This window comes from Pristis pectinata, chromosome 5 (assembly GCF_009764475.1).
Source record: "Pristis pectinata isolate sPriPec2 chromosome 5, sPriPec2.1.pri, whole genome shotgun sequence".
NCBI lineage: Eukaryota > Metazoa > Chordata > Chondrichthyes > Rhinopristiformes > Pristidae > Pristis > Pristis pectinata.
In genome coordinates, this window is record NC_067409.1 from 719,994 (window position 1) to 745,347 (window position 25,354).

Genomic DNA, 25,354 nt, shown 5'->3' on the forward strand with positions numbered 1-25,354 from the left:
ATATGAGGATTTATGCACAAATTATAAAACACATTAGGTCATAGCTGGAGTATTTCTATTCATTGCAATTTAGGATGCGCAGGTATGAAGGAGGCTAGAGAGATGTTCCAGAATGGTTTGAGGGATGCTGGATTTCAGCTATAAAGCTACATTGGAAAAGTTTGTGTTCCTAGATGGAGGTAAAATTTAAGGGTTGGTTTGGTTGAAGGGCAAGGGAACATGGAGGGAAGCTGTTCCCATTAACTAATGGTTCAGGGACAAAAGGCACAAATTTAAAGCAAAGGGCAGAAAACCCTTCATTTGACTGTTCACTTGTGGAGGCTTTGGAAAGCATGCATAAGAGGTTCACCAGGATATTATCTGGATTAGAGAGTATGAACTATAAGGAGAGGGTGAACAAACTTGGATTGTTTTCTCTGGAGTGTTGAAGGCTGAGGGGCAACCTGATAAAAATACATAAAATTACGAGTGGCATAGATAGTCTTTTTCCCAGGATGGAAATGTCAGATAGTAGAGGGCATAGATTTAAGATGAGAGGGGGAAAGTTTAAAGGAGATTTACAAGGCAGGTTATTTTTACGCAGAGTAGTAGGTGCCTGGAATGTACTGCTGGGGTAGGTGGAGCAAGCAGATACTGCGGGAGGCTTGGCATGAATTGCAGTCAAATGGCGGCCTGTGTTGGGATGGTTCTGATTTCTGAGATTGGAGTGTTGCTTTGTGAACTGGAGTCCACATTGGACTGCAGTAAACTGAAACTGCAGTCAACTGTAAATGGTGGGCCGAAGGGCCTGTTTTGTGCTGTTGTGCTGTATGGAAACATACTTTAGAGATGCTGGTCTCTTGATTTTTAGAACCTTTTGATAATTAGGATGTACGTGTGCTATAGTGCTCGGGATGGGTGGTTATTACTTTCCCAGCAGGTTGGGCAGTGCATCATTCATTTTCCTTTGGTTTTTCAGTTGCCCTTCGATCCCCAGTCACTTTACTCTTACTTGGAAGTACTGGGTTCTGGGTGTTTTCTCTTCGATTATGTTTGAAATTTTCACTCGTTTTTGACTGTTTGTCTGCGCACATCCTCTTTATTTGTCACCTCAGTAATATCAAGCCAGAGTCTGTCTCTGATTAGAGTCTGGGTTCCTTTTTTTAAAAAAAAGATTGAGCTTACTTGAAACTGTATGTGTGTACATCAGGGTTCCTGCTAATTTGACATTTTATGTAAACTTGCCCTGTCCCTAATCTTTTCAGGGTAGATTAAAAGTTGAAGGGGGGTGAGTGGGCATCATAAAAAAGTGCCAAGAGGACTCATAGTGAAAACTTTTCTGTAGAAGCCCTTTTATTGTTGCTGTCAGCTGCCCACCCAATGATGACCCTGTGCTGTTATGCAGTGAGGAGGCAGCCTTAGATCTGCTCTGATTGCATTCTGTTTGGATCCCTTTGTCTAGTGATTTGTAAGTCTTTGAACATTTTGCCCCCACCTCTCAAGATTATTTAAAAAAATACTGTATTGGCAATAATACACTGGTGTGGATTGAGGATTGGTTAACATTTTGGGTTGGGTGGTTGTTAACAGTGGGGTGCTGCAGGATTCGGTGGTAAGATCCCAGTTCAGTGTCTATAATCAATGATTTGGAATAGGGAACCTAGTCTAATGAATCTAAGATTTCTAGTGATGTAAAGCTGTGTGTTGAGGATTCAGAAGGATATAGACAGGCAAAGTAAGTGGACAGGTATGTGGTAGACAGATGGAATATAATGTAGAAAATTGTGAGGTCTTCCTCTGGCAGAAAACTAGTAGCAAGGCAGAGGATTTTTTTTTAAATCATGAGATGGAAAGGTGGTGGTGTTTAGAGGGAACTGGGTGTCTTTGTACAAGAATTACTGAAGGTTGACATGTAGGTACAGCAAGCAATTAGAAAACAAATAGTATGTCGGTTGTTGTTGCAAGATGATTTGAGTACAAGAGTAAGATGTACTATTGCTATGTAGGCCCTGATGAGGCAGTGTGGAATATTGTGTACTGGCCTGGCTCCTTGCCAAAGGAAGAATATCCTTGTGACAGAGGGAGTACAACAAAGGTTCAGGTTGATTGCTGGGATTGCTTTGGGTGGGGGGGGGGCACTGAGGTTGTTGTATGAAGCAGACTGGATCTATTCTCTCTCACATCTAGTCAAATGAAGGTGATCTCATTGAATTGTGCAAAATTCCTATTGTGCTTGGTATAAATGTGGAGTTGATGTTTCCCTAGCCAGAGTGTCTAAATCCTGGGGTTGGAGTATCAACAAGCAGTCAGCCATTCATGGACAGAATTTTGGCTATTAAGGGAATTGGGGGATATGTAGTTAGTGCAGGAAAATGGTAGTAAGGCAGGTCAGCCTTGGTTTTATTGAATAGTGGAGTAGGCATGAAAGGCTGAATGGCCTATTGCTGCTTCTAGTTATGGTACCTTGCTTTCCATTTCTCTCCTTCCCTGACCCACTTGTAATTCTGCTATAAATTTTGTGATCTTTGTAATGTGCAGTCTTCTCTTTTTGCATGTCCAGACTTGGGGAAGGTGACAAAGTTTAAGTACACTGATCATTTACAGGCTGGGGTGGAAAGAGGGAATGAGATCAGACAGTACAAAGTCATCGAAGGTACTGGCACAACAAGGTAGTAGGCTTGTAGGAGCAGTAACAATAATGGGGCTTCATTGCATGCAGCCAGATATGCAGAGTGTCAATGCATGGGTGCAGTATACACACAGTTTTTGCTATGGACTCGTGCACTAAACACAGAAATCCACTTGTGGTTTTGTACCATTTATAAAAATTTTCAAATAAGAAAGTGGGATATTTTCTTAACTTTTTTAAAATCTTGGAGGGAACTCTGGCGTACCCACATCCATAACACTGTCACCTCAAAGTTAAAAGAAGCCTTTATTAGATTTTTTTCATAAGTGACTTCCTCTCATCAGACACTGGGTTCCTTTCGGAAATGGGCATGCTGGGAACTGTGCGATTGTCTCGACTCCAAAGATCAGGTAGGGACTTTTGTCAAAAAGCACTAACACGGAGTTTTGAAAATGTCTTGAGCTATGTGATTTGTTTTGGTTAAAAGCCCACAGAAAGTGATTTTGGCATTTCTGCTGGAGTGGTGGATATCTGGTGCAGAAACACCAGTGCAGACACACAGCTAATCGCAGATTCCAATATGTCATGTTAAGATGGAGTGGAGGAAAGAGTGGGAGTTTATATTCATTATAAAGTTGGCTTGTGTTCTTTCCCTGTTGAGAATTTTTTTTGGAAGTTGTTGTTTAGGCTCTTGTGTATATTTTGAAAGTGAGGCTGCTAAGCTCTGAGGAAACTTGCACTGATAGGTGACATTTGCATGTCTGTGTGTGCTTCCCTTCTCATCACATCTGAACTGCTTTTGAACAATTTCCACAGCTGTAATGTCAGCACTTTTTGTGGGAGTAGGGATGTGTGTGGAGAGACGGTTTTTAATGTTTTTTTTCCCTTTTAATTCTTTCTCCCTTTCTTCCTTTTATGCTTGTTTCTTTTCCAAATTTACAGCAAAGCTTTGTGCCTCCTTCCCACCATCGGGAAGTGGCCCGGCCTCTGCTTTCTCTTTGACCATCAGTGTTGTGTGATCAGCTGTTAACTCCCTTTCTAATCCTTTTACTTTTTGCTTGACAAAGGGACCCTGCATTGTCCTTGGGACATTGTTTGCCTCCTTTTCCTCCTTTCCCCAGCCTGGCCCAGAGCTCCCCAGGGATGAGCACAGCTGAAGATTCTGATTTCAGGTATCGAGCAGCTCTGGCATTCCCTTCTCTCCTGGCAGTAGGGCAAAGTGAAGTTGGTGTTACACTACCCATCCCACATCCTGACTGAAACTGCAGCCAGTATATTTGGATGTGGGACTGCAGCCAAGATCTCGCACCCCTCTTTCCCCCCCCCAATCTTATCGGAGCCCGCATTGCACAAAGACTGCATTTTAGTGATAAGAACGCCCGACTGATGTACAGATTCGTAGTGTGACATTCCAAGTATAAGTTTAAAAAAATAGATCAAGCCAAACTTCAAATGGCTTCCAAGCCAAACTGTGCTTGTTTCAGATGGTATGAACCACAGCTTTTTTCCATTTAGCTATTTTTATACTGCACTTGTTATTGAGATCTGTATACAGTAGTGTAGCAGTAAAAGTTGCCTGAAAGATGTGGCCTGATACTTAACCACATGCAATACTGCTCTGTTACTTGTCCCACTGTCCAGACTCTGTCTGTTAGGGTGTTCTGATAGCGTTGGCTATTATACATGCTTACTGTTTTCTTTCACTCCCTCTCTGGATCAGATGGCAGCACAGAGGCAGCGGGCATTGGCGATTATGTGCCGTGTTTACGTTGGATCAATTTACTATGAGCTGGGAGAAGATACCATTCGGCAGGCCTTTGCTCCCTTTGGACCAATCAAGAGCATCGATATGTCGTGGGACTCCGTCACCATGAAGCACAAGGTTCTGATTTCTCTCGCCTTTCTACATATCGGTGTTGCATTTTTGGGTAACATTAAACTTTGAAGTGGGTTCACTATTCCACTGGATGCTCTCAGTGAAACTATTTGTGTTAAAGCTGACATCAAACAGCAGTGCCGGATCCAATACCTGATGACTCCTGCCTACTGTCTGATTTTAGTTTTACTCCCCTAAATTTCTTCAATACTTTATTTTCAGTGATGTTAATTATTTATTGGCTGTCATTATATTCTTGGTTCCCTTCCCCAGATTCTGTCATAGGCCCTTCAGCCCCACTGGTCCATGCCAACCAAGATTCCCTCTAAGCTAGTCCTGTTTGCCTGAGTTTGGCCCATATCCCTCTAAACCATTCCTATCCATATGTTCAAGTGACTTTTGAATGTTGTTAATGTTCCTGCTTCAACCACTTCCTCTGGCAGTTCATTCCATATACTGACCAGCCTCTGGGTGAAAAAGATGCCCCTCAGGGTCCGATTAAATCTCTCCCCTCTCACCTTAAACCTATGCTCTCTGGTTGTTGATTCCCCAACCTTGGGGAAAAAGACTGTGTGCATTCACCCTATCTATGCCCACCTTAATTTTATACACCTCTATAAGATCACCCCTCATTCTCCTATGTTCTAATGGAAAAAGTTCCAAACTGCTCAATCTCTCTCCATAACTCAGTCCCTCGACTCCCAGCAACATCCTTGTAAATCTCCTCTGTACTCTTTCCAGCTTAATGGCATCTTTCCTATAGCAACATGAGCAAAACTGAACACAATATTCCCAATGCGGCCTCACCAACATCTTATACAACTGCAATTCTATGATGTTTTAATGCCTCAGTCATTTCTGATTTCTGTAATTTCTCCTGTCATTGTCTCTAGGAGACCACCATTTCTTTTTTTGTTTATAGTTGAAGTTCTCGCAATTATTTTATCTGTACTTTCTAAATGTAAAGTACTCTGGAATATTGAATTCCTAACCTTGCTCATCACACAGTCAGATCTCTGAAGTAGCCGGTAGGTCAGAATCTACCTGCCTTGGCTTAGATCACAGAGTACTAGAAAATAGGAGCAGGAGTAGCCACTGGCACCTCAAACCTGTGCTGCCATTCAGTATGATGCTTGCTAATCTGCCCCAGGCCCCAGTTCCTCTTCCAGTTCAGCATCGTCTTTATTCCCTGATCTTTCAGAAATCTATTCATCTTCGAGTATTCAGTGATCCAGCCTCTGCAACTCACTAAGGCAGAGAATTCCAGAGATTCACCACTGTCTGCCAGGCATTCCTATGAACCTAAGTTTTAAATGATTGCCTCCTTGTAGCTGTGTCCCCTCATTGGAGATTCTCCCATCAGTGGAAACATTAACTGGATATTAAAGAGAAGAAATATAATTTTGTGTTTTGGTAAGATCACCCCTCATTCTTCTAAACTCCAAAGAATACAGATCCAGCTTTAGTAGTTCATGAGAGGATAATCTTCTTGTCCAGGAATTAGCCTGGTGAATCACTCTGGTCTCTCACCAATGTTACTATATCCTTTTAGGCAAGGGACCAAAATTGTACAGACTACTTCAGGTGTGGCCTCATCAACACCCTGTACAATTATAGCAATACTTCCCTATTTCTAAACTGTAATCCCCTTGCAATAAAGGCCAGTATGCCATTTGCCTTTCTACCTGCTTGCTGTACCTGTCTGCTAAGAGCACCTGGATCCCCCTGTACTTGATTGCCCTCCAGGATATCCTTCCTGGCTACTGCTGTAATGCTTTCCTTGACTATTAGTGCAATACATCCTCCCCTTTCGTACCCCCTCTTGTCACGCTTGAAACTTGTGTATCCCAGAACAGTGAGCTGCCACTCCTGACCTCTGAACAACATTTCCGTAATTGCTGCAATATCATCATCCATGTGCTGATCTATGTTCTTTGCTCGTTACTGTACCTCCGAGGCTCCTTGCGTTAAAATTGCAGTTAAGCCTACCAGCCCTCCATGCTTCCCCCAACTGTCTGTCTGCTCTGCCCACTGGACTTGATCTGTTTTCTACATATGATTCTGACTCCCCACCTGCTGCATTGTCATTCTGGGTACCATCTCCCCCTCTTCCTTCTCTGCAAAGATATTGGTCTCCCTCCAGTTGAGGTGCAGCTCATCCTCCTTGTACAGGTCCAATAATCCAAATGCCTGATGAATGCTTTATTTGGTGTTATTAATTTCTGCTTCTGATTATCTTTCCTTGAATTGACTTTGTTTGCAAATGCATTATTACTGTTAAATGCTGCTCCTTCCTGATTCATAAAACATAGAACATTGCAGCACAGCACGGGCCCTTTGGCCCACAATGTTGTGCCGACATTTTATCCTGCTCTAAGATCTACCTAACCCTTCTCTTCCATATAGCCCTCTGTATCTGCCACCACAACCTCTGCCGGCAGTGCGTTCCATGCACCCACCACTCTGTGTGGTTTTAAAAAAAAAGTTACCCCTGACATTGCCCTTATATCTTTCTCCAATTGCCTTAAAATTATGCCCCCTCATGTAAGCCATTGTCACACTGGGAAAAAGTCTCTGACTGTCCACTCGATCTATGCCTCTTATCATCTTGTACACCTCTATCAAGTCAGTTTGCTCATTAGTGTTCAAATTGCTGTTTTACTCTGGCAGCATCCTATCCATTTAAAATACTTCCTTACTTAAACTTTGTCTAGCTCTGCTTGAGTAGATGTTCTTAACCCTAGCACTGCCAGGCAATACAGACCTGTGACCTGGTAGGGGCTGTAGTCTGTCTGCAAGACTGTCTATCCCCCAACTCTTCTGTCTGCTAGCTCCACAATCTTCTCTTTGGCTCCCTAGCCCCCTTCCCGTGTCATGGTCTGATTCCTCAACTTCTCTACTTTATTTGCATCTGTTCAGGTTGTAAGTATCTTGTATTCCTGGGACAAGGGCCAAGGCTAGGGTCGTGCAATAGTCATAGAGATATACAGCATGGAAACAGGCCCTTCAGCCCAACTGGTCCATGCCTGCCAAGATGCCCTATCCAAGCTAGTCCCATATCCTGCATTTGGCCCATAACCTAAACCTTTCCAATCCATGTACTTGTCCAAGTGTCTTTTAAAAACTGGTATTGTACCTACCACAAACACTTCCTCTGGCAGCTCATTCCACACAAATGCCACCCTTTGTGTTTCTTTAAAAAAAAAGTTGCCCCTCAAGTACCTATTAAATCTTTCCTCTCTCACCTTAAACCGATGCCCTCTAGTTCTTAATTCCCCAACCCTGGGGAAAAGGACTGCACCCTCTTCATAGCCTCCACATCCTTCCTAAACGGGCTGACCAGAATTGAATGCAGTACTCCAGATGCATTTTTATAAAGCTGCAACATAACTTCTTGACTCTTGAAGGAGCCAAGGAGAGGGGTCTTGATGACGCTGAGGACAGTGTTGGTAAGGTTAATGTGCTGGAGCATGTAGATATCAAGAGGGAGGATGTGTTGGATCTGTTAGAAAATATTAGGACAGATAAGTCCCCTGGGCCTGACGGAATATTCCCCAGGCTGCTTAGCGAGGCGAGGGAGGAGATTGCTGAACTGTTGGCTAGGATCTTTGAGTCCTCGTTGTCCACAGGAATGGAGGGTGGCAAATGTTGTCCCCTTATTCAAAAAAGGTAGTAGGGATAACCCAGGGAACTACAGACCAGTGAGCCTTACGTCTGTGGTGGGTAAGCTGTTAGAAAGGATTCTAAGAGATAGGATCTATGAGCATTTAGAGAATCATGGACTGATTAGGGACAGCCAGCATGGCTTTGTGAAGGGAAGATCTTGCCTCTCAAACCTGATAGGGTTCTTTGAGGAGGTGACCAGGAAGATTTATGAGGGTAGTGCAGTAGATGTGGTCTACATGGATTTTAGTAAGGCGTTTGACAAGGTTCCACATGGTAGGCTTCTTCAGAAGATCAGAGGGCAAGGGATCCAGGGAGGCTTGGCCGTGTGGATACAGAATTGGCTTGCCTGTAGAAAGCAAGAGGGTTGTGGTGGAGGGAGTGCATTCGGATTGGAGGGCTGTGACTAGTGGCGTCCCACAGGGATCAGTTCTGGGACCTCTACTTTTCATGATATTTATTAATGACTTAGATGAGGGGGTGGGAGGGTGGGTTAGCAAGTTTGCAGATGACACAAAGATCGGTGCTGTTGTGGATAGTGTGGAGGGCTGTCGGAGCTTACAGAGGGATATTGATAGGATGCAGAGCTGGGCTGAGAAGTGGCAGATGGGAGTTCAATCCAGAGAAGTGTGAGTTGGTACACTTTGGAAGGACTAACTCCAAGGTGGAGTACAAGGTTAATGGCAGGATTCTGGGTAGTGTGGAGGAGCAGAGGGATCTGGGGGTTCATATCCACAGATCACTGAAAGTTGCCTCACAGATGGATAGGGTAGTTAAGAAAGCTTATGGGATGTTAGCTTTCATAAGTCGTGGGATCAAGTTTAAGAGCTGCGAAGTAATGATGCAGCTCTACAAAACTCTGGTTAGACCACACTTAGAGTACTGTGTCCAGTTCTGGTCGTTTCATTATAGGAAGGATGTGGAGGCGTTGGAAAGGGTGCAGAGGAGATATACCAGGGTGCTGCCTGGATTAGAGAGTATGGATTATGAGGAGAGACTAAAGGAGCTAGGGCTTTACTCATTGGAGGGAAGGAGGATGAGAGGAGACATGATAGAGGTATACAAAATATTAAGAGGAATAGATAGAGTGGACAGCCAGTGCCTCTTTCCCAGGGCACCTATGCTCAATACAAGAGGGCATGGCTTTAAGGTAATGGGTGGGAAGTTCAAAGGAGATGTCAGAGGGAGGTTTTTCACCCAGAGAGTGGTTGGTGCATGGAATGCCCTGCCTGGGGTGGTGGTAGAGGCTGATACGTTGGTCGAGTTCAAGAGATTGTTAGATAAGCATATGGAGGAATTTAAGATAGAGGGATATGTGGGAGGAAGGGGTTAGATAGTCTTAGGTGTGGTTTGAAGGGCCTGTATTGTGCTGTATTGTTCTATGGAATTCAATGCCTTGACAAATAAAGGCAAGCATGCCATACACCATCTTTATCAGACTAACATATTTTTAAAAAATCCCACTTTCTTATTTGAAAAAAAATCTTCAACAGTACATACACCCTATCTATGCCCCTCATGATTTTATACACTTCTGAGATCACCTCTCAGCCTTCTACACTCCAAGGAATAAAGTCCGAGCCTATTCAACCCCTCTCTATAAAACAGTCCCTCAAGTCCTGGCAACATCATTGTAAATCTTTTCTGCACTCTTTCCAGTTTAATAACATCTTTCCTATAGCAGTGTGACCAAAACTGAACACAATGCTCCAAGTGTGGCCTCACCAGCATCTTGTACAATCTCACCATGACCTTCTGCCTTTTATACTCAGTGCTCTGCACTCTGGGTTTCCATTGCCATCCGTGGAGCGATGTACTATTGAGGGTTTAAACAATGTTGCAGGAAATTGGGAACATCCTATTTTCAGGAAGAACATAGGGAAAATTGGATGTGGAGTTTGGAATAATGAACGTCTAAGGTGGAGAAATAAGCTTGGAAGGTAGACGAAATGTTTAGTTGTTCTTGGATTTACTTTAATGTAAGGAGTGGCAAAGCAGCGTTCCTGATTACAGAGTTTTCAGATGAGTTAGATGGTTAAAATAGGATTGTATTAGAATAGTTTAAGGAAATCATAACCGCATTGAGAGATGCTATACTAGGAAAAAAATAATCAATTCATAGACTCCTAGCAATGTACAGCAGAGAAACAGGCCATTTCTGCCCTCCTCATCCATGCCTACATCCTAATGGCCCACATTAGGCCTGTATCGTTCAACATCTTTTCTGTCCAAGTACCTGTCCAAATGCCTTTTAAATGTTGTAATGATATCTGCCTCCTGTGGCAGCTCATTCCCAGATATTCACCATCCTCGGGGGGAGAAAAAACGCCCATCAGATCTCATTTAAAGTTCTCTCTTCTCTCAAACCCGTGACCCTTACGCTGGGAAGAAGATGTTAGAACATAGAAAGGTACAGCACAGGAACAGGACATTCGGCCCACAAGGTCTGTGCCGACTATGATGCCAGATTAAACTAAACCTATCTGCCTGCACGTGATCCATTCCTTGCATATTCATGTGCCTGTCTAAATGCCTCTTTAAACTCCATTCTCATATCTGCTTCCACCACCCCTTCTAGTAGTACGTTCCAGGCACTTAGTTACCCCATACATCTTTAAACTTGCCACCTCTCACCTTAAAGCTATGTCCTCTTGTATTTGACATTTATACATCTATTCCCCTCATTTTATAAACCTCTTTAAGGTCACCCCTCAGCCTCCAATGTTCCAGTCAGAATAAACCCAGCCTGTCCAATCTCTCTATAACTACAGCCCTCCATTCTAGGCAACATCCTGATGAGCCATAATTGAATTGAGGAACAAAATGGGTCAATCACATTGCTGGAGGGCACTGTTGTCAAAACAGACAGAGGGAGATAAAGTACACATACAACGGCACTATATTAATGTATAGCAGGACCTTGAGATGCAAGTTCACAGCTCCCTGAAAGTGGCAATACAAGTGAATAGGGTGGTAAGGAAGACATATGGCATACTTTCATCAGTCAGAGTGTTAAGTATGGAAGTCAGGAAGTCGTGTTGCAGCTGTATAAAATTTTGGTTAGGGCACATTTGATTATTCTGTGCAGTTCTGATTGCCTCATTACGGGAAGGGTATGGAGGTTTTGGTGAGGGTGCAGAAGAGGTTCACAAGCCCATTGTCTGCATTAGACAGTATTAGGTATAAGGAGCGGTTGTTTTCTCTGAAGTATCAGAGGCTGTGGAGCAACCTGATAGATGTGTATAAAATTGAGAAGTGTAGATAGGGTAGATACTTGCAGTCTTTTTCCCAGGGTGGAAATGCCAAATACTAGAGGACATAGCATTAAGAAGGGGGGGGGGGGGGAGTGTCAAGGAGATTTATGAGGCAGTTTTTTTTACACAGTGGTAGGTTTTCTTGAACGTGCTGCCAGCGGATGCGCAACCAGATACGATAGCAATGTTTCGGAGGATTTAGACAGGCATATGAGCAGGCAGGGAATGGAGCGATATAGACCATGTACAGGAAGATGGGTTAGTTTAAATTGGCCTCCTGGTCACTATGTCCTGTGTTCTATACTGAAGTTCAAAAACAACAGCAATCTTAAAGGATTTCAACTAGATTAACATTCACTTGAACAATAACAGAATTAAGGATTCAGAAGGAGCTTTAAAAAAATCTCTTGCATGCATTTCAATTAGTATGTAGCAAGCCAACCAGGAGGAAGATGCTGGAATTTTAGGGACAAAGGGCAAGATGATCAAAAAAGGTAGCTTATGTCATAAGAGACTGAGAGCTTTACTGCTATAGAAAGCAGGAAAGGGTATGGCAAATAATGGGGTGAATTTCAAGGGGAAATTAGGAAATTAAAGCACTGTTATAAAGGAGACGAGTGTGGATGCTGGAAGAACAAGTGGGTCACTCTGGGAAGGCAAAAGGTGCGAGTTGAGATCTTGCATCAGGACAAAGAGGGAACAGGAAAGACTGCCAGTGTATATCAGTACGTAGGGAAGTGGGATAGGTGAAACCAGATGGGGAGGGGATGGTGGTCAGATGGAACTAGTTGGAGGAGATCCCACCTACCCATCATCCCCTCCCTTATCTGGCTCCACCTATTATCTACGAGCCTCTATCCCAGCCCCTCTAGGTACTGCTATACACTGGCAATCTTTCTTGTTGTCTCAGTCCTGATACAGGGTCTCAACCTGAAATGCCGACTAATGGTATGCCTTGGATTGGTGTTGGGGCCATTGTTCTTTGTTATCTGTATCAATGAATTGGATGAGAATGTACAAGGCGTGATCAGTAAGTTTGCAGATGACACTAAAATAGGTGGTGTAGTGGACAGTGAAGAAGGTTATCAGGATTTACAGAGGGTTAGGGTTACAGATACATGGATTGGAAAGGTTTAGAAGGTTATGGGCCAAACACTGTCAATTGGTACTAGCTTGTATGGGCATCATGGTCAGCATGGACATGTTGGGCCAAATGGCCTGTCTCCATGCTTTGACTTTGACTCAAAGACATGTAAGTACGTAATGAGCAAAAGGATCATTATAGAGTCTTAGAGTTAGACAGCATGGAAACGGGCCCTTCGTCCCAATTGGTCAATCATTGAGGAAGGTGTAGTGGCACAAGTTACATTTTGAGGTAGAGAATGTTGGCAAGAGTTCTTGGAATACTCTTTGTAAAAGTGGGTCTGAGACTTGCCTTGTAATTAAAGAGGAAGAATGTGAAATATTTAAGGGGAGAAACAGTGATAGGTACTTGAGATTTAACATTTTTTGAAGTGGGTAAATAGCTAAGCTTGAATAAAATATATTGTCGGCTGATAAAAGATGCAAGGAAGGAAATTGCAGAAGCTCTAACAATTTCTCAAACCTCCCTGGTTCCTGGAATGGGGCCAGAGAATCAAAGAACTATTCACATTTTACTCTTATTTTAAAAGGGAAGAAGGGATAAACTGGCCAGTTAGTATAATTAGTGGTGGGCAAATGATTGCAGTCTATTCTGAGGGACAATATAGATCTTTATCTAAAATAGGACAGATTTATTGAGGAGAGTCAGCAAGAATTTGTTGAGGAAATTCATGTTTGACTAATAGTTTTTAAGACGGTGACAAGGAGGGTGATGAAGACAGTGTGTTTGATATAGTCTAGTTGGACTTCAGCAAGACACTGACAAGGTCCATACTGCAGGCTGGTCAACACAGTAAAAGCTCATGAGATTCAAAGGACAGAGCTAACATTGGATGTGTTCTTGAAGAGGTGTCACCTGTAGGGCTATGGGTATAATGATGAAAGGTTTGAAGTTGCCCAGCTCATTGAATGAAAATAAAACAAAATGCAGATAGTGAATGAAGGGTGACCTTATTCAAACATGTAAAGTTCTAAGGGGGCTTGTGAGGGTCGATGTTGAGATATTTTCACTAGTGGTAGAATCACAAACATGGAGATACAGCTGTAAGATAAGGGACTGGTCATTTAAAACTGAGGTGCATTGAAATTTCTTCTCTGGGAGGGTTGTGAAGCTTTGGAATTCTTTGCCCCTGAGGGTGATGGAGTTCAGACCATTAGAATATGTAAGTGAAGATAGATAAATATTTGAAAGGCTAAGAGTTATGGGGAACTGGCACAGAAGATTAGTTGAGGCTAGCACAGATAAGCCACGGTCATATTGAATGGTGGGGCAGGCTTGAGGGGCCGAGTGGCCTACTTGTCACCTCCAACCTGGGATACATCCCATCAGGCCCTGAAGACTTGCACCTTATGCTTTTCAAAAGACCCAGCACCATCCCATTCTTAATCTCAAAATGTCCTAGCACATTAGTATGCCCCACACTGCTCTCGTTATCCTCCATGTTCTTCTCCTTGGTGAATACTGATACAAAGTACTTGTTTGGTACCTTGCACACATCCTCTGACTCCAAGCATAAATTCCCTCCTTTATCATTAAGTGGTCCTACCCTCTCCCAAGTTATTCTCTTGTTTTGAATGCAAGTAATAAATGCATTAATCCAATTTGCTAATGACATTTCATGGCCCCTTTTGCCTTCCTAATCTCTTGCTCGAGCTCCTCCTGCTATATTCATCAAGGGGCCCTATCTGATTTTAGCTTCCTAAACCTTGCAAATACTTCCTTTTTCTTTATGACTAAATTCACAACCTCTTGTTCCATTACCTTTCCATCCTTGTCCTTGCTCCTAACTGGAACATGCTGGTCCTGAGCTCTGATCAGCTGGTCTTTAAACAACTCCCACATGTCAGATGTGGACTTGCCTAAAAACAGCTGCTCCCAATTAACTGCCCCAGCTGCTGTTTAATAATGCTGTAATTTGTCCTTCCCCAGTTTAGAACTTTCCCACAAGGCCCAGACTTCTCCTTATTCATAAGTACCTTAAAACTTGAGGAGTTGTGATCACTGTTCCCAAAATGCTCTCTTGCCTGGCCAGGCTCATTTCCCAGAACAGTAAGCTCCTTCCTCTATTAGACTACCCATGTACTGTTTCAAGAAACTCTTTTGAATGTACCAAAGAAATTCTGCCCCATGGTAGCCTTGTGTACTAAAGAAGTCCTAGTTGATACTGGGGAAGTGAAAGCCACCCACTATGACAACTCTGTTGTCTTTACATTTTTCCATAATCTGTCGACACATCTGTTCCTTTATCACCTAGTGGTTATTGGGAGGCCTACAGTATAACCCATTAATGTGATTGCACCTTTCTTATTTCTGAGCTCTACCTGTATTGCCTCAGTGGATGAGCCCTCCAGTACCTCCTCTCTGAGTGCAGCTGTGAACCATAGAACCATACAGCACAAAACGCCCTTCGGCCCACCATGTTGTGCCGTCCATCAAACCACCCTCACACTACCTAACCCCTTCCTCTCGCATATCCCCCCATCCCACACTCCTCCATATGCCTATCCAACAAGCTCTTGAACCTGTTCAATGTATCTGCCTCCACCACCACCCCAGGTAGTGCATTCCATGCACCAACCACACTCTGGGTAAAAAACCTCCCCCTGACATGTCCCCTGAACCTCCCACCCATAACCTTAAAGCCATGACCTCTCGTCTTGAGCATTGGTGCCCTGGGAAGGAGGCGCTGACTGTCTACTCTATCTATTCCTCTCAGTATTTTATATACCTCTATCATGTCTCCTCTCATCCTCCTCCTTTCCAGTGAATAAAGCCCTAGCACCTTAAGCCTCTCCTCATATTCAATACTCTCCAATCCAGGCAGCATCCTGGTAAATCTCCTCTGCACCCTCTCCAACGCCTCCACATCCTTCCTATAATGAGGCAACCAGAACTGAACACAGTACTCTAAGTGTGGCCTAACTAGAGTTTTGTAAAGCTGCATCATCACCTCGCGGCTCTTAAACTCAATCCCGCGACTTATGAAAGCCAACATCCCATTGGCCTTCTTAACTGCTCTTTCCACCTGTGAGGCAACTTTCAATGAACTGTGAATATGAACCCCCAGATCCCTCTGCTCCTCCACACTGCCAAGTACCTTGCCATTCACCCAGTACTCTGCCCTGGAGTTTGTCCTTCCAAAGTGTACCACCTCACACTTCTCCGGATTGAACTCCATCTGCCACTTGTCAGCCCAGCTCTGCATTCTATCAATAGCCCTCTGTAAGCTCCGACAGCCCTCCACACTTCCCTGATTCTCCCTGATCAGTAATGCAACTCCTTCACCTCTTTCACCTCCCCCTCTTATCTCCTCCAAAACATTGAAACCAAGGAACATGAGCTGCCAGTCCTGTCTCCTTAATGGCCACAATATCATAATTCCATGTACAGATCCAGACTCAAATTCATCTACCTGATCCACAATACTCCTTGCCTCAGCCCATCGATCCCACCGTGTTCATTCACCTGGCTCTACTGGTTTTTCCTTTCAGACACTTGTCATAACTTGGCTGGCATGGGCACAGTAGCTGAGGTTCCTTCTGAGGTCTGTTCATTCTTTTCCATTCTAGAAGGCAGCTGTTAATCCTCTGAGTGAATTATTAATAAATATAAGTGATTGTAACATAACAAGGATTTTTAAAATTTGAGGTAAGGATCTCACTGGCAAAACAATCATTTGGTGTTATACCTATTTTCCCTTGAATTGTTCAGAGGGCAGTTTAGCATTAATTATGTAACATGAAACATGAGCAGTAAAAGCTCATAAGAAAGGAAGGTTGCGGCATTTGCCAAATGGGGTTAGCGTAGATCGGCATCATGGTCGGCATGGAGAAGTTGGGCCGAAGGGCTCATTTATGTGCTGTCCAGCTCTCTGGCTCTAAGCAGGAGGAGGACATTTGTTTAATACATATATTTAAAAAAAAATCTGTAGATTAGTCTACACAGGCTAGACTTGATTAATATCAGAGTCCTACAGCATGGAAACAGGCCCTTTGGCCTAACTCATCTGTGCCAACTGTGTTTCCCAGTGAACTAGTCCCATCTGCCTATGTTTGGCTCTGAAGAGTTATCAACAGTTATTTACAAATTATCAGAAGTATTTGTGGTCATAAATGATTGTGGCTTTGCATACTGAATTCATTTAGATATGAATTTAAATTCACCAGCTCATCTGGGAGGATTCAAACTCTTGTCTTGGATCTCAGGCCCAAACTTTGGCATAATGGTCCAATTATTATATCACTGTGAGAGTTGTGAGCCAGACAGCGAGGGAGCTGTGTGCAATGTGACCACTAATGTTCCCAATAGATCTGTGCTGGGGACATCTTCCTAATATGTTTATCTCATTGAGTTGAATGAAAGAAATCTCCTGTGCTTATCATTTTTACACTAATGTCAAGATGGGAACAAGAAGTTGCAGAAGGGGATGAGAGTTTAAAGGACATGAAGCAGAATGTTAGCAGATGGATTAAGTCTGCCTAAGTGAGGTTATTTGCTTTAAACCACATAAAATATAAAAGGAGGCCACTTTAGCCTGAGTCACTGCCAGATCTTTGTAGAGTAATCCAATCAGTGTCCCCGCCCCCCCATACATACCACTTTCAAATATCCATTTACCTCAAAGTCACAATGTACATGTACCATGCAGGCAGTTCATTCTGGATCGTAACGACTGGCTGTGTTTTAAAAATTTTTTCACTGTGCCATTCCTAGATCATTTGCAGTTGGTTAAAATTTGTGATGTCTCTCCTCTGCTACCAGGAAGAGAGCACGTGACCATTTTCCATATCTAAACCCATCATGACATTTATACCCTCAACATACCTACTGTAAGCTGAACAGCCCCAACTTCTCCAGTCTAACCTTGTAATTAATACTGTTCATTCGTCGACCCATTCTCATGAATCACCTCTGCATAGAGCATAGAACAGTACAGCACAGGAACAACCCCTTCAACCCACGATGTCTGTGACAAACAGAAAACTTGCCCCGCACATCTTTCCTCCTCTCACCTTAAATGCATGTCCTCACGTATTTGACATTTCTTCCTGGGGGAAAATATTCTATCTACCCTAGCTATGCCTCTCATAATTTTATACACTTCTATCAGGTCTCCCCTCAGCCTCTGCTTCAGAGAAAACAACCCAAGTTTGTCAAACCTCTCCTTTTAGCTAATACCTTCTTGGGGATTTTGTATCCTTCGTAAAGTGCAATGACCAGAAATGGTTGTAATACATGAGTTGTGAACTTTTCAATGTTTGATAAAGTTTATTGTAGCCTAGAGTCACAGCACAGAAGTGGGCTGTCAGACCATCGTGTCCTTGCTGACCTTACACTAATCCCTTCAGTACCAGTGCTTGGTCCGTGGTAATTCTGGTGCTTGTCATTGCCTCCTCCACCCTCTCAAGCAGTGCACTCCTGATTACCACCACCTTCTGGATGTAAAAATTCTTCCTTAGATCCCCTCTAAACTTATCATAAACCTACGCCCTCTAACTCTAGCTGCATTTGCTATGGGACAAAGTTTCCTATTATCTATCCTATCTTTGCCTCCAATAATCACGGATACTGTTATCACGTTACCCCTCAGTCTCCTCGCAGACAACATCCTGGTGAATCTCCTTTGCGTCCTCTCCAGTGCAATCATGATCTTCCAACAGTGTGGAACCAGAACTGCCCTCAGTACTTTAACTGCCTTTAACCCTAATCTTGTAATCTGTGCCCTGCTTATTGAAGGCAAATATCCTTTATTCCTTCTTCACCTTATCTACTGCCACTTTCGGAGGTCCTTGGCTGGGACTGCCGTAGTGCTAAAGATTGGATGAGGCAGAACTTGTCAAGGATATTTTAACATAAAACGGTAGGGCCCAGGAACAGGCCTTTTGGCCCACGATGTATTGCTGAACTAATTATGCCAATGACACCTTATTAAATGCTCTGCCTGTACATGGTCCATCTCTCTCCATTCTCTGCATATTCACGTGCCTATCTAAGAACTTCTTCATTGTTTCTGCCTTCACCAGTACCCTAGCAGCGCATTCCAGGCACCCACCACTCTCTGTGTAAAAAAAATAATAAAAAGAAACGACTTGCTCCACACATCACCTTTGAACTTGCCCCTTCTCACTTTAAATGTATGTCTTCTGGTATTAGACGTTTGGACCCTGGGTAAAAGATACTGACTGTCCACCCTATCTATGCCTCTCATCATTTTATAAACTTCTGTCGGGTCTCCTCTCAGCCTCTGCCTCTCCAGAAAAAACAACTGAAGTTTGTCCAATCTTTCCTTGTAGCACATGCCCTCTAATCCGGGCAGCATCCTGGTGAACCTCTTCTGTATTCTCACCAAAGCCTCTGCATCCACTCTGTAATGGGTGACCAGAATTGAATGTGGTACTCCAGATACAGCCTAACCAATAAAGGTGCAATATAACTTCCTCACTGTTAGCTCAATGCGTCGACTAATAAAGCCAAGTTTTCTCAAGCAATATGTAGAGGGTCCAACTAGAGAGGGGCAGCACTCTAATAAAGGATGTAATAAAGAAGAAGGTGCTTGTGAAACTGAAAGGTCTGAAGGTAGGTAAATCGCCTGGACTGGGTGGACTACACCCCAGGGTTTTAAAAGAGGTAGCTGAAGAGATTGTGGAGGCATTAGTAGTGATCCTTCAAGAATCACTAGATTCAGGAATGGTTCTGTAGGACTGGAAAATCACAAATGTCACTCCACTTTTTAAAAAGACAGGAAATTATAGGCCAGTTAGCCTGACTTCAGTGGTTGGAAGGATGTTAGGGTCCATTAATAAGGATGAGGTTTTAGGGTTGGAAGCACATAAAATAGGCAGAAATCAGCATGGTTTCCTTAAGGGGAAGTCTTGCCTGACAAATCTGTTGGAATTCTTTGAGGAAGTAACAGGCAGGATAGACAAAGGAGAGTCGTTGGACGTTGTTTACTTGGATTTTCAGAAGGCCTTTGACAAGGTGCCACACAAGAGGCTGCTAAACAAGATATTACATAGAGCCCATGGTATTACAGGAAAGGTACCAGCATGGATAGAAGACTGGCAGAAGGGAAAGAGTGGGATAAAGAGGGCCTTTTCTGGTTGTCTGCTGGTGACTAGTGGTGTTACGCAGGGGTCGGTGTTGGGTCTGCTACTTTTCACGTTATATGTCAGTGATCTGGATGTTGGAATTGATGGCTTTGTGGCCAAGTTTGCAGATGATACAAAGATAGGTGGAGGGGGATACAAAGATAGGCGGAGGGGCAGGTAGTGTTGAGGAAGCAGGGAGTCTGCGGAAGGACTTGGACAGGTTGGGAGAATGGGCAAAGTGGCAGATGGAATACAGTGTAGGGAAATGTACGGTCATGCACTTTGGAAGAAGGAATAAAGGCGTAGACTACTTCCTAAATGGGGAGTGAATTCAGAAACTGGAGGTGCAGAGGGACTTGGGAGTACTAGTGCAGGATTCCCTAAAGGTTAACTTGCAGCATTCATTTTGAGAGGACTAGAATATAAAAGCAAGGATGTAATGTTGAGGCTTTACAAGGTGTTGGTCAGACCACATTTGGAGTATTGTGAGCAGTTTTGGGCCCCAAGGTTGTGCTAGCATTAGAGAGGGTCAGAGGAGGTTTACAAGAATGATCCAGGGAGTGAAAGGGTTAATGTATGAGGAGAGTTTGATGTCTCTGGGCCTGTATTTGCTGGAGTTTAGGAAGATGAGGAAGGATCTCAATGAAACTTACTGAATATTGAAAGGCCTGGATAGAGTGGACGTGGAGAGGATGTTTCCAGTAGTGGGAGAGTCTAGGACCAGAGGGGACAGCCTCAGAATAGAAGGGCATCCCTTTAGAACAGAGATGAGGAGGAATTTCTTTAGCCAGAGGGTGGTGAATCTGTGGAATTCATTGCCACAGATGGCTGTGGAGGCCAAGTCATTGGGTATATTTAAAGCAGAGGTTGATAGGTTCTTGATTAGTAAGGGCATCAAAGGTTACGGGGAGAAGGCAGGAGAATGGGGTTGAGAGGGAAAAATAAATCAGCCATGATCGAATGGTGGAGCAGACTCGAAGGGCCGAAATGGCCTAATTCTGCTCCTATGTCTTATGGTCTTATTAACACTCGACCTTCTGTTGGGCAGTAAGGCAGGGCAAGTGGCCAAAGTGTTGAATGAAGTGGTGAGAGGAATACTTTGGGACAAGTTTTAAAATAGTTATGGAAAAAGATAGCACTGGTAAATGTTACCAGAACTCGAGCGCATGAGTTACAGAGAAAGGTTGGGTAGGCTAGGACTTGATTCATTTGAGCGTAGGAGACCGAAGGATGACCTTACAGAGGTGTATAAAATAGTGAGGGCCACAGTTAGGGTGAATGTACAGTCTTTTTTCCCAGGGAAAAGAAATCAAAAATTAGATGTAATGAGAAGGAAAGATTTAAAAGGGACCCAAGGGGCAACTTTTTCACGCAGAGGGTGGTGCATATGTGGAACGAGCTGTTAGAGAAAGTTTGAGGCAGGTGCAATAATAACATTTAAAAGACCCTTAGACAAGTATATGGAAAGGAAGGATTGAGAGGGATGTGGGCCAAACACTGACAAATGGGGCTAGCTTGGATGAGTCCATTGCCAAGGCCGAGTTGGGCTGAAGGGCCCATTTCAGTGCTGTATTACTCTGACTCTATGACTCTAATTGGGGCAAGGCTAGCATTAGACATGAACGTGCAAAGGTTGATTGGGAGAGGCTGTTAGTAGGTAAAGGGAGGTCTGGTAAGTGGGAGGCTTTCATAAGTGAGATAGCGAGTTCAGGGCCAACATATTTCTGTTAGTGAATAGCAAGGCTAACAGGATTAGGGAACCCTGATTGATGAGGGATATTGAGGTTCTGGTCAGGAAAAAGGAGGCACATTCAGGTATAGGCAGCTGGGATCAAGTGAATCCCTTGAGAAAAGGGATGTAGAAGCACAATTAAGAAGGAAATCAGAGGGCAAAAAGAGTTCCTGAGATTGCTTTGGCAGATAAGGTAAAGGAGAATTGGAGGAGATTCAAAGAGCAAAATGGTAACTAGGGAGAGAATAGATACCCTTAAGGATCAATGTGGTTGTCTATGTGTGGAGCCACAGGAGATGGGCCAGGTCTTAAATGAATATTTCTCATCTTTATTTACAATGGAGAAGGTCATAGAGGCTAGGGAATTCGGGGAAGAGAATAATGATGTCTTGAAACGATTTGACTTTACAAAAGAGAAAGTACGTGCATAAAGGTGGATAAATCCTTGGGGCCTGACCAAGCGTATCCTAGGACATTATGGGAAAACAGGGAGGAAATTGCTGGGGCTCTGGCAGAGATATTAGCCATGGGTGAGGTACCAGAAGACTGGAGGGTGGCTAATTTAAGAAGGGCAAGCCGGGAAACTACAGGCCAGTGTGCCTAACATAGTGGTGGAAAGTTACTGGAGGGGCTTCAGAGAGACAGGATCTGTCTGCATTTGGAAAGGCGAGGACTGATCTGGGGCAGTTAGAATGGCTTTGTATGTGGGAAATTGCATCTCCTGAATTTGGTTGAGTTTTTGGAAGTGGTGACTGAGAATTTTCATGGGCAGGGCAGTAGACGTTGTTTACATGGACTTCAGCAAGGCCTTTGACAAGGTCCCGAATGGTAGTCTGGTCTGGAATGTTGGATGACGTGGGAACTCGAGGTGAGCCAGCCAGTTGGCTACAAAATTGGCTTGTGGTAGATGTCAAAGGATGGTAGTGGGGATTTTTTTCAAATTGGAGATGTGTGACTAGTGTACTGCAGGGATCAGTGCTGGATCCCCTTTGTATGTCATTTATATAAACTTCTGGCGGGTCTCTCCTTAGCCTCTGATGCTCCAGAGAAAACAACCTAACTTTGTCAAAAATCCCTGTGGGCATGATAAGCCAGGTCCCCCTATCCCCCACACTTTATGTAACTAATGTAACTCTTTATGCGCAAGAACATAATAGGGGCAGGAGTAGTTCACCAAGTCCCTGAAACCTGCCCCCCCCCCCCCCCCCCCACCCTCCCATTCAATATGATCATGACTGATCTATGCTGGCCTCAATTCCTCTTCTGTACCAGTTCCCCACGAGCCCTCAATCCTTCAAATATTAATCTACTTCCACTTTAAATCTGAACCATCCTCTGCCTAGTTTCTACTTTTACCTGGAAAGATTCATCACTTTAGTGCCCATCCCACCACCTGGTCTGTCCCTTTGGAATTGCAGTCACACTGCACAGAAATGGGCCCTTTGGCCCATCACATCATTGCTGATCTTTTTGCCCATCTACACTAATCCCGTTTGCTCACATTAGGAGCGCAACCTTCTATACATCACCTATTTAAGTCTCTAAATGCCTCTTAAGTGTAGTGATTGTATCTGATTCCACCACTACCACCTCTGGCAGCACGTTCCAGATATCAACCACTCAGATGCCTTTCAAAACTATGCCCTCTGGGGAAAACTATTTTGACCTTATCTATGTCTCACGTAATCTTATAATTTTCTGTTGACCTCCTTCACTCCAGGGAAAACAAGCCCAGCCTAAGCAATATCTCCCCATAGCTAAGATCCTCCGATGCAAGCAACTTCATGATGAATCGCTCATGCACACTAGCACAATCGCATCCTTTCAATAGTGTGGTGACCAGAACTGTGCACACAGCTACAAGTGTGGCCTGACCAGTGTTCAAAAGAACACAAGGAAATAGGAGCAGCTGGCTTCCTGTCCGGATGAAGGGTCGAAGGGTCTCGACCCAAAATGTTGACTGTCCATTTCCCTGACTATGCTGCCTGACCTGCTGAGTTTCTCCAGTGCTTTGTGTGTTGCTCCAGGTTCCAGCATCTGCAGTCTCGTGTGTGTCTGGAACAGTACAGAACAGGAACATGCCCTTCAGCCCATGATGTCTGTGCTGACCATGATGGAAATTTAAACTAATCCCATCTGCCTGCATGTGGTCTATATCCCTCCATTCCCTGCCTGATCATGTGCCTATTTAAATGCCTCTTCACTCATTTGCAGGCTCTCTACATTTATGATTTCTCCAAAATCTGCCTTTGATTTATCACAGCTGTGTTAAACTTTGGTCATGCCTTAGTTGGAGCACTGTGTGTAGTTCTGGTTGTTGCATTAGAGGAAGGATGTGGAAGATTTGGAGAGGGTGCAGAAGAGGTTCACCAGGATGTTGCCTAGATTACAGTATTAGCTATAAAGGAGAGATTGGATAAACTGGTTGTTTTCTCTGGAACTTCGGAGGCTGAGGAGTGACCTGATAGAAGTATATAAAATTATGAGAGGTATAGATAGTGTACATAGTCCTTTTCCCAGTGTAGAAATGGTAAACACTAGAGGGCATAGACTCAACGTGAAAGCGGAAAGTTTAAAGGTAACTTATGAGGCAAGTTTTTTTTTACAGAGTGGTAGGTGCCTAGAACGTGCTGCCTGGGGAGGTGGTAGAGGCAGATATGCTAGCAACATTTAAGATGCATTTAGATGGGTAGGGAATGGAGGAATATGGACCATGTTCGTGCAGATGGTGTTAGTTTCGATTGGCATCGTGGTCAGCACAGACACTGTGGGCCAGAGTACTTGTAACTCTGCCAAAGAGCATGACTGCACACTTCTCCACATTAAACTTCATTTGCCAGTATTTTGCCCACTTGCTCAATCTATCTATATCCTGTTCAGAATCACAGTATTTCACCATGACCTGCTCTTCCACTTGTTTTTTGTACCATCAACAAATTTGGAAACCTTACATCATGTAAATAGTGAACAATTGTGGGCCAGGAATTGATCCCTGTAGTACTCCTAGTTATCTCCTTCCAGTCTGAAAATGACCCATTTATTCCAGCTCTGTTTTCTGTGAGGCAACCAGTTCTCAATTCATTCTAACACACGTCCTCTGACCCCATGGTTTTAAATTTATACACCGGCCTCCTATGTGGCGCCTTGTCAAATGCCTTTTGAAAATCTAAATGTACCGCAGGTTCCCTTCTATAAACTTTCCTCATTACATTCTCAAAATTTGAGCAAATTTGTCAAACATGATTTACTTTTCATTAAACTGTTGACTGGGTTAATTATATTCAGCTTTCCTAAATGATTAACTATTTCTTTGATTATTGACTTTAGTGTCTTTCTACTAATAGCTGTTTAAACTAACTGGCCTGTTAGGTCTGTCTTTCTCCCTTTTCTCCTTTTTTTTGAATAAAGGAGTCATATTGGCTATTTTCCAATCTTCTGGTACCCTCTGAGTTTAGCAGTTACAAAAAATTTCAACCAGTGGGTCCACTATCTCTGTAGCCACTTCCTTTAAAACCCTAGCATGCAATCCATCGAATCCTGGCTACTTGTTGCCTTTAGCCCCCTGAATTTCTTCAATAGTTTATGCCTTGTATTTGGAATTTTTGTAGGTTCTATCAGTGTTTTCTAAAGTTGCAACATAACATTCCAACTTTCTCTGCCCTTACCTATGAAGGCAAATATGCCTTGTCCATCACCCTGTCAACTTGTGTTGCCACTTACAAGGAACTGTGGACTTCTACCATTGTCGTCACTGCATACCATACTTTCAAATTGCACCTATAGAACAATACAGCAGAGGAACAGGCCATTCGGTACACGATGCCCATGTTGAACACAATGCCAAATTAAATTAAATCGCTTCTGCCTGCATATGATTTCTATCTCCATTCCCTGCATATTCATGTGTCAATCTAAAAGCCTCTTAAACACTCTCGTATCTGTTCCCACCACCACTCCTGGCAGCCTGTTCCAGGCACCTACTACACTGT

At 43.5% G+C, this 25,354-nt stretch overlaps 1 protein-coding gene across 2 annotated transcripts in view; it reads left to right on the forward strand.

The window, feature by feature from the left end:
• Positions 1 to 25,354, forward strand: part of LOC127571033 (poly(U)-binding-splicing factor PUF60-like) — a 72,768-nt gene that overhangs the window by 30,178 nt on the left and 17,236 nt on the right. The window contains exons 5-6 of one of the 2 annotated variants that reach the window (XM_052017028.1): positions 2,953 to 3,018; positions 4,329 to 4,490. In XM_052017028.1, the coding sequence (XP_051872988.1) occupies positions 2,953 to 3,018; positions 4,329 to 4,490 (228 nt within the window). The remainder of the gene's footprint in view (positions 1 to 2,952; positions 3,019 to 4,328; positions 4,491 to 25,354) is intronic. The other variant, XM_052017029.1, reaches the window with a different exon arrangement.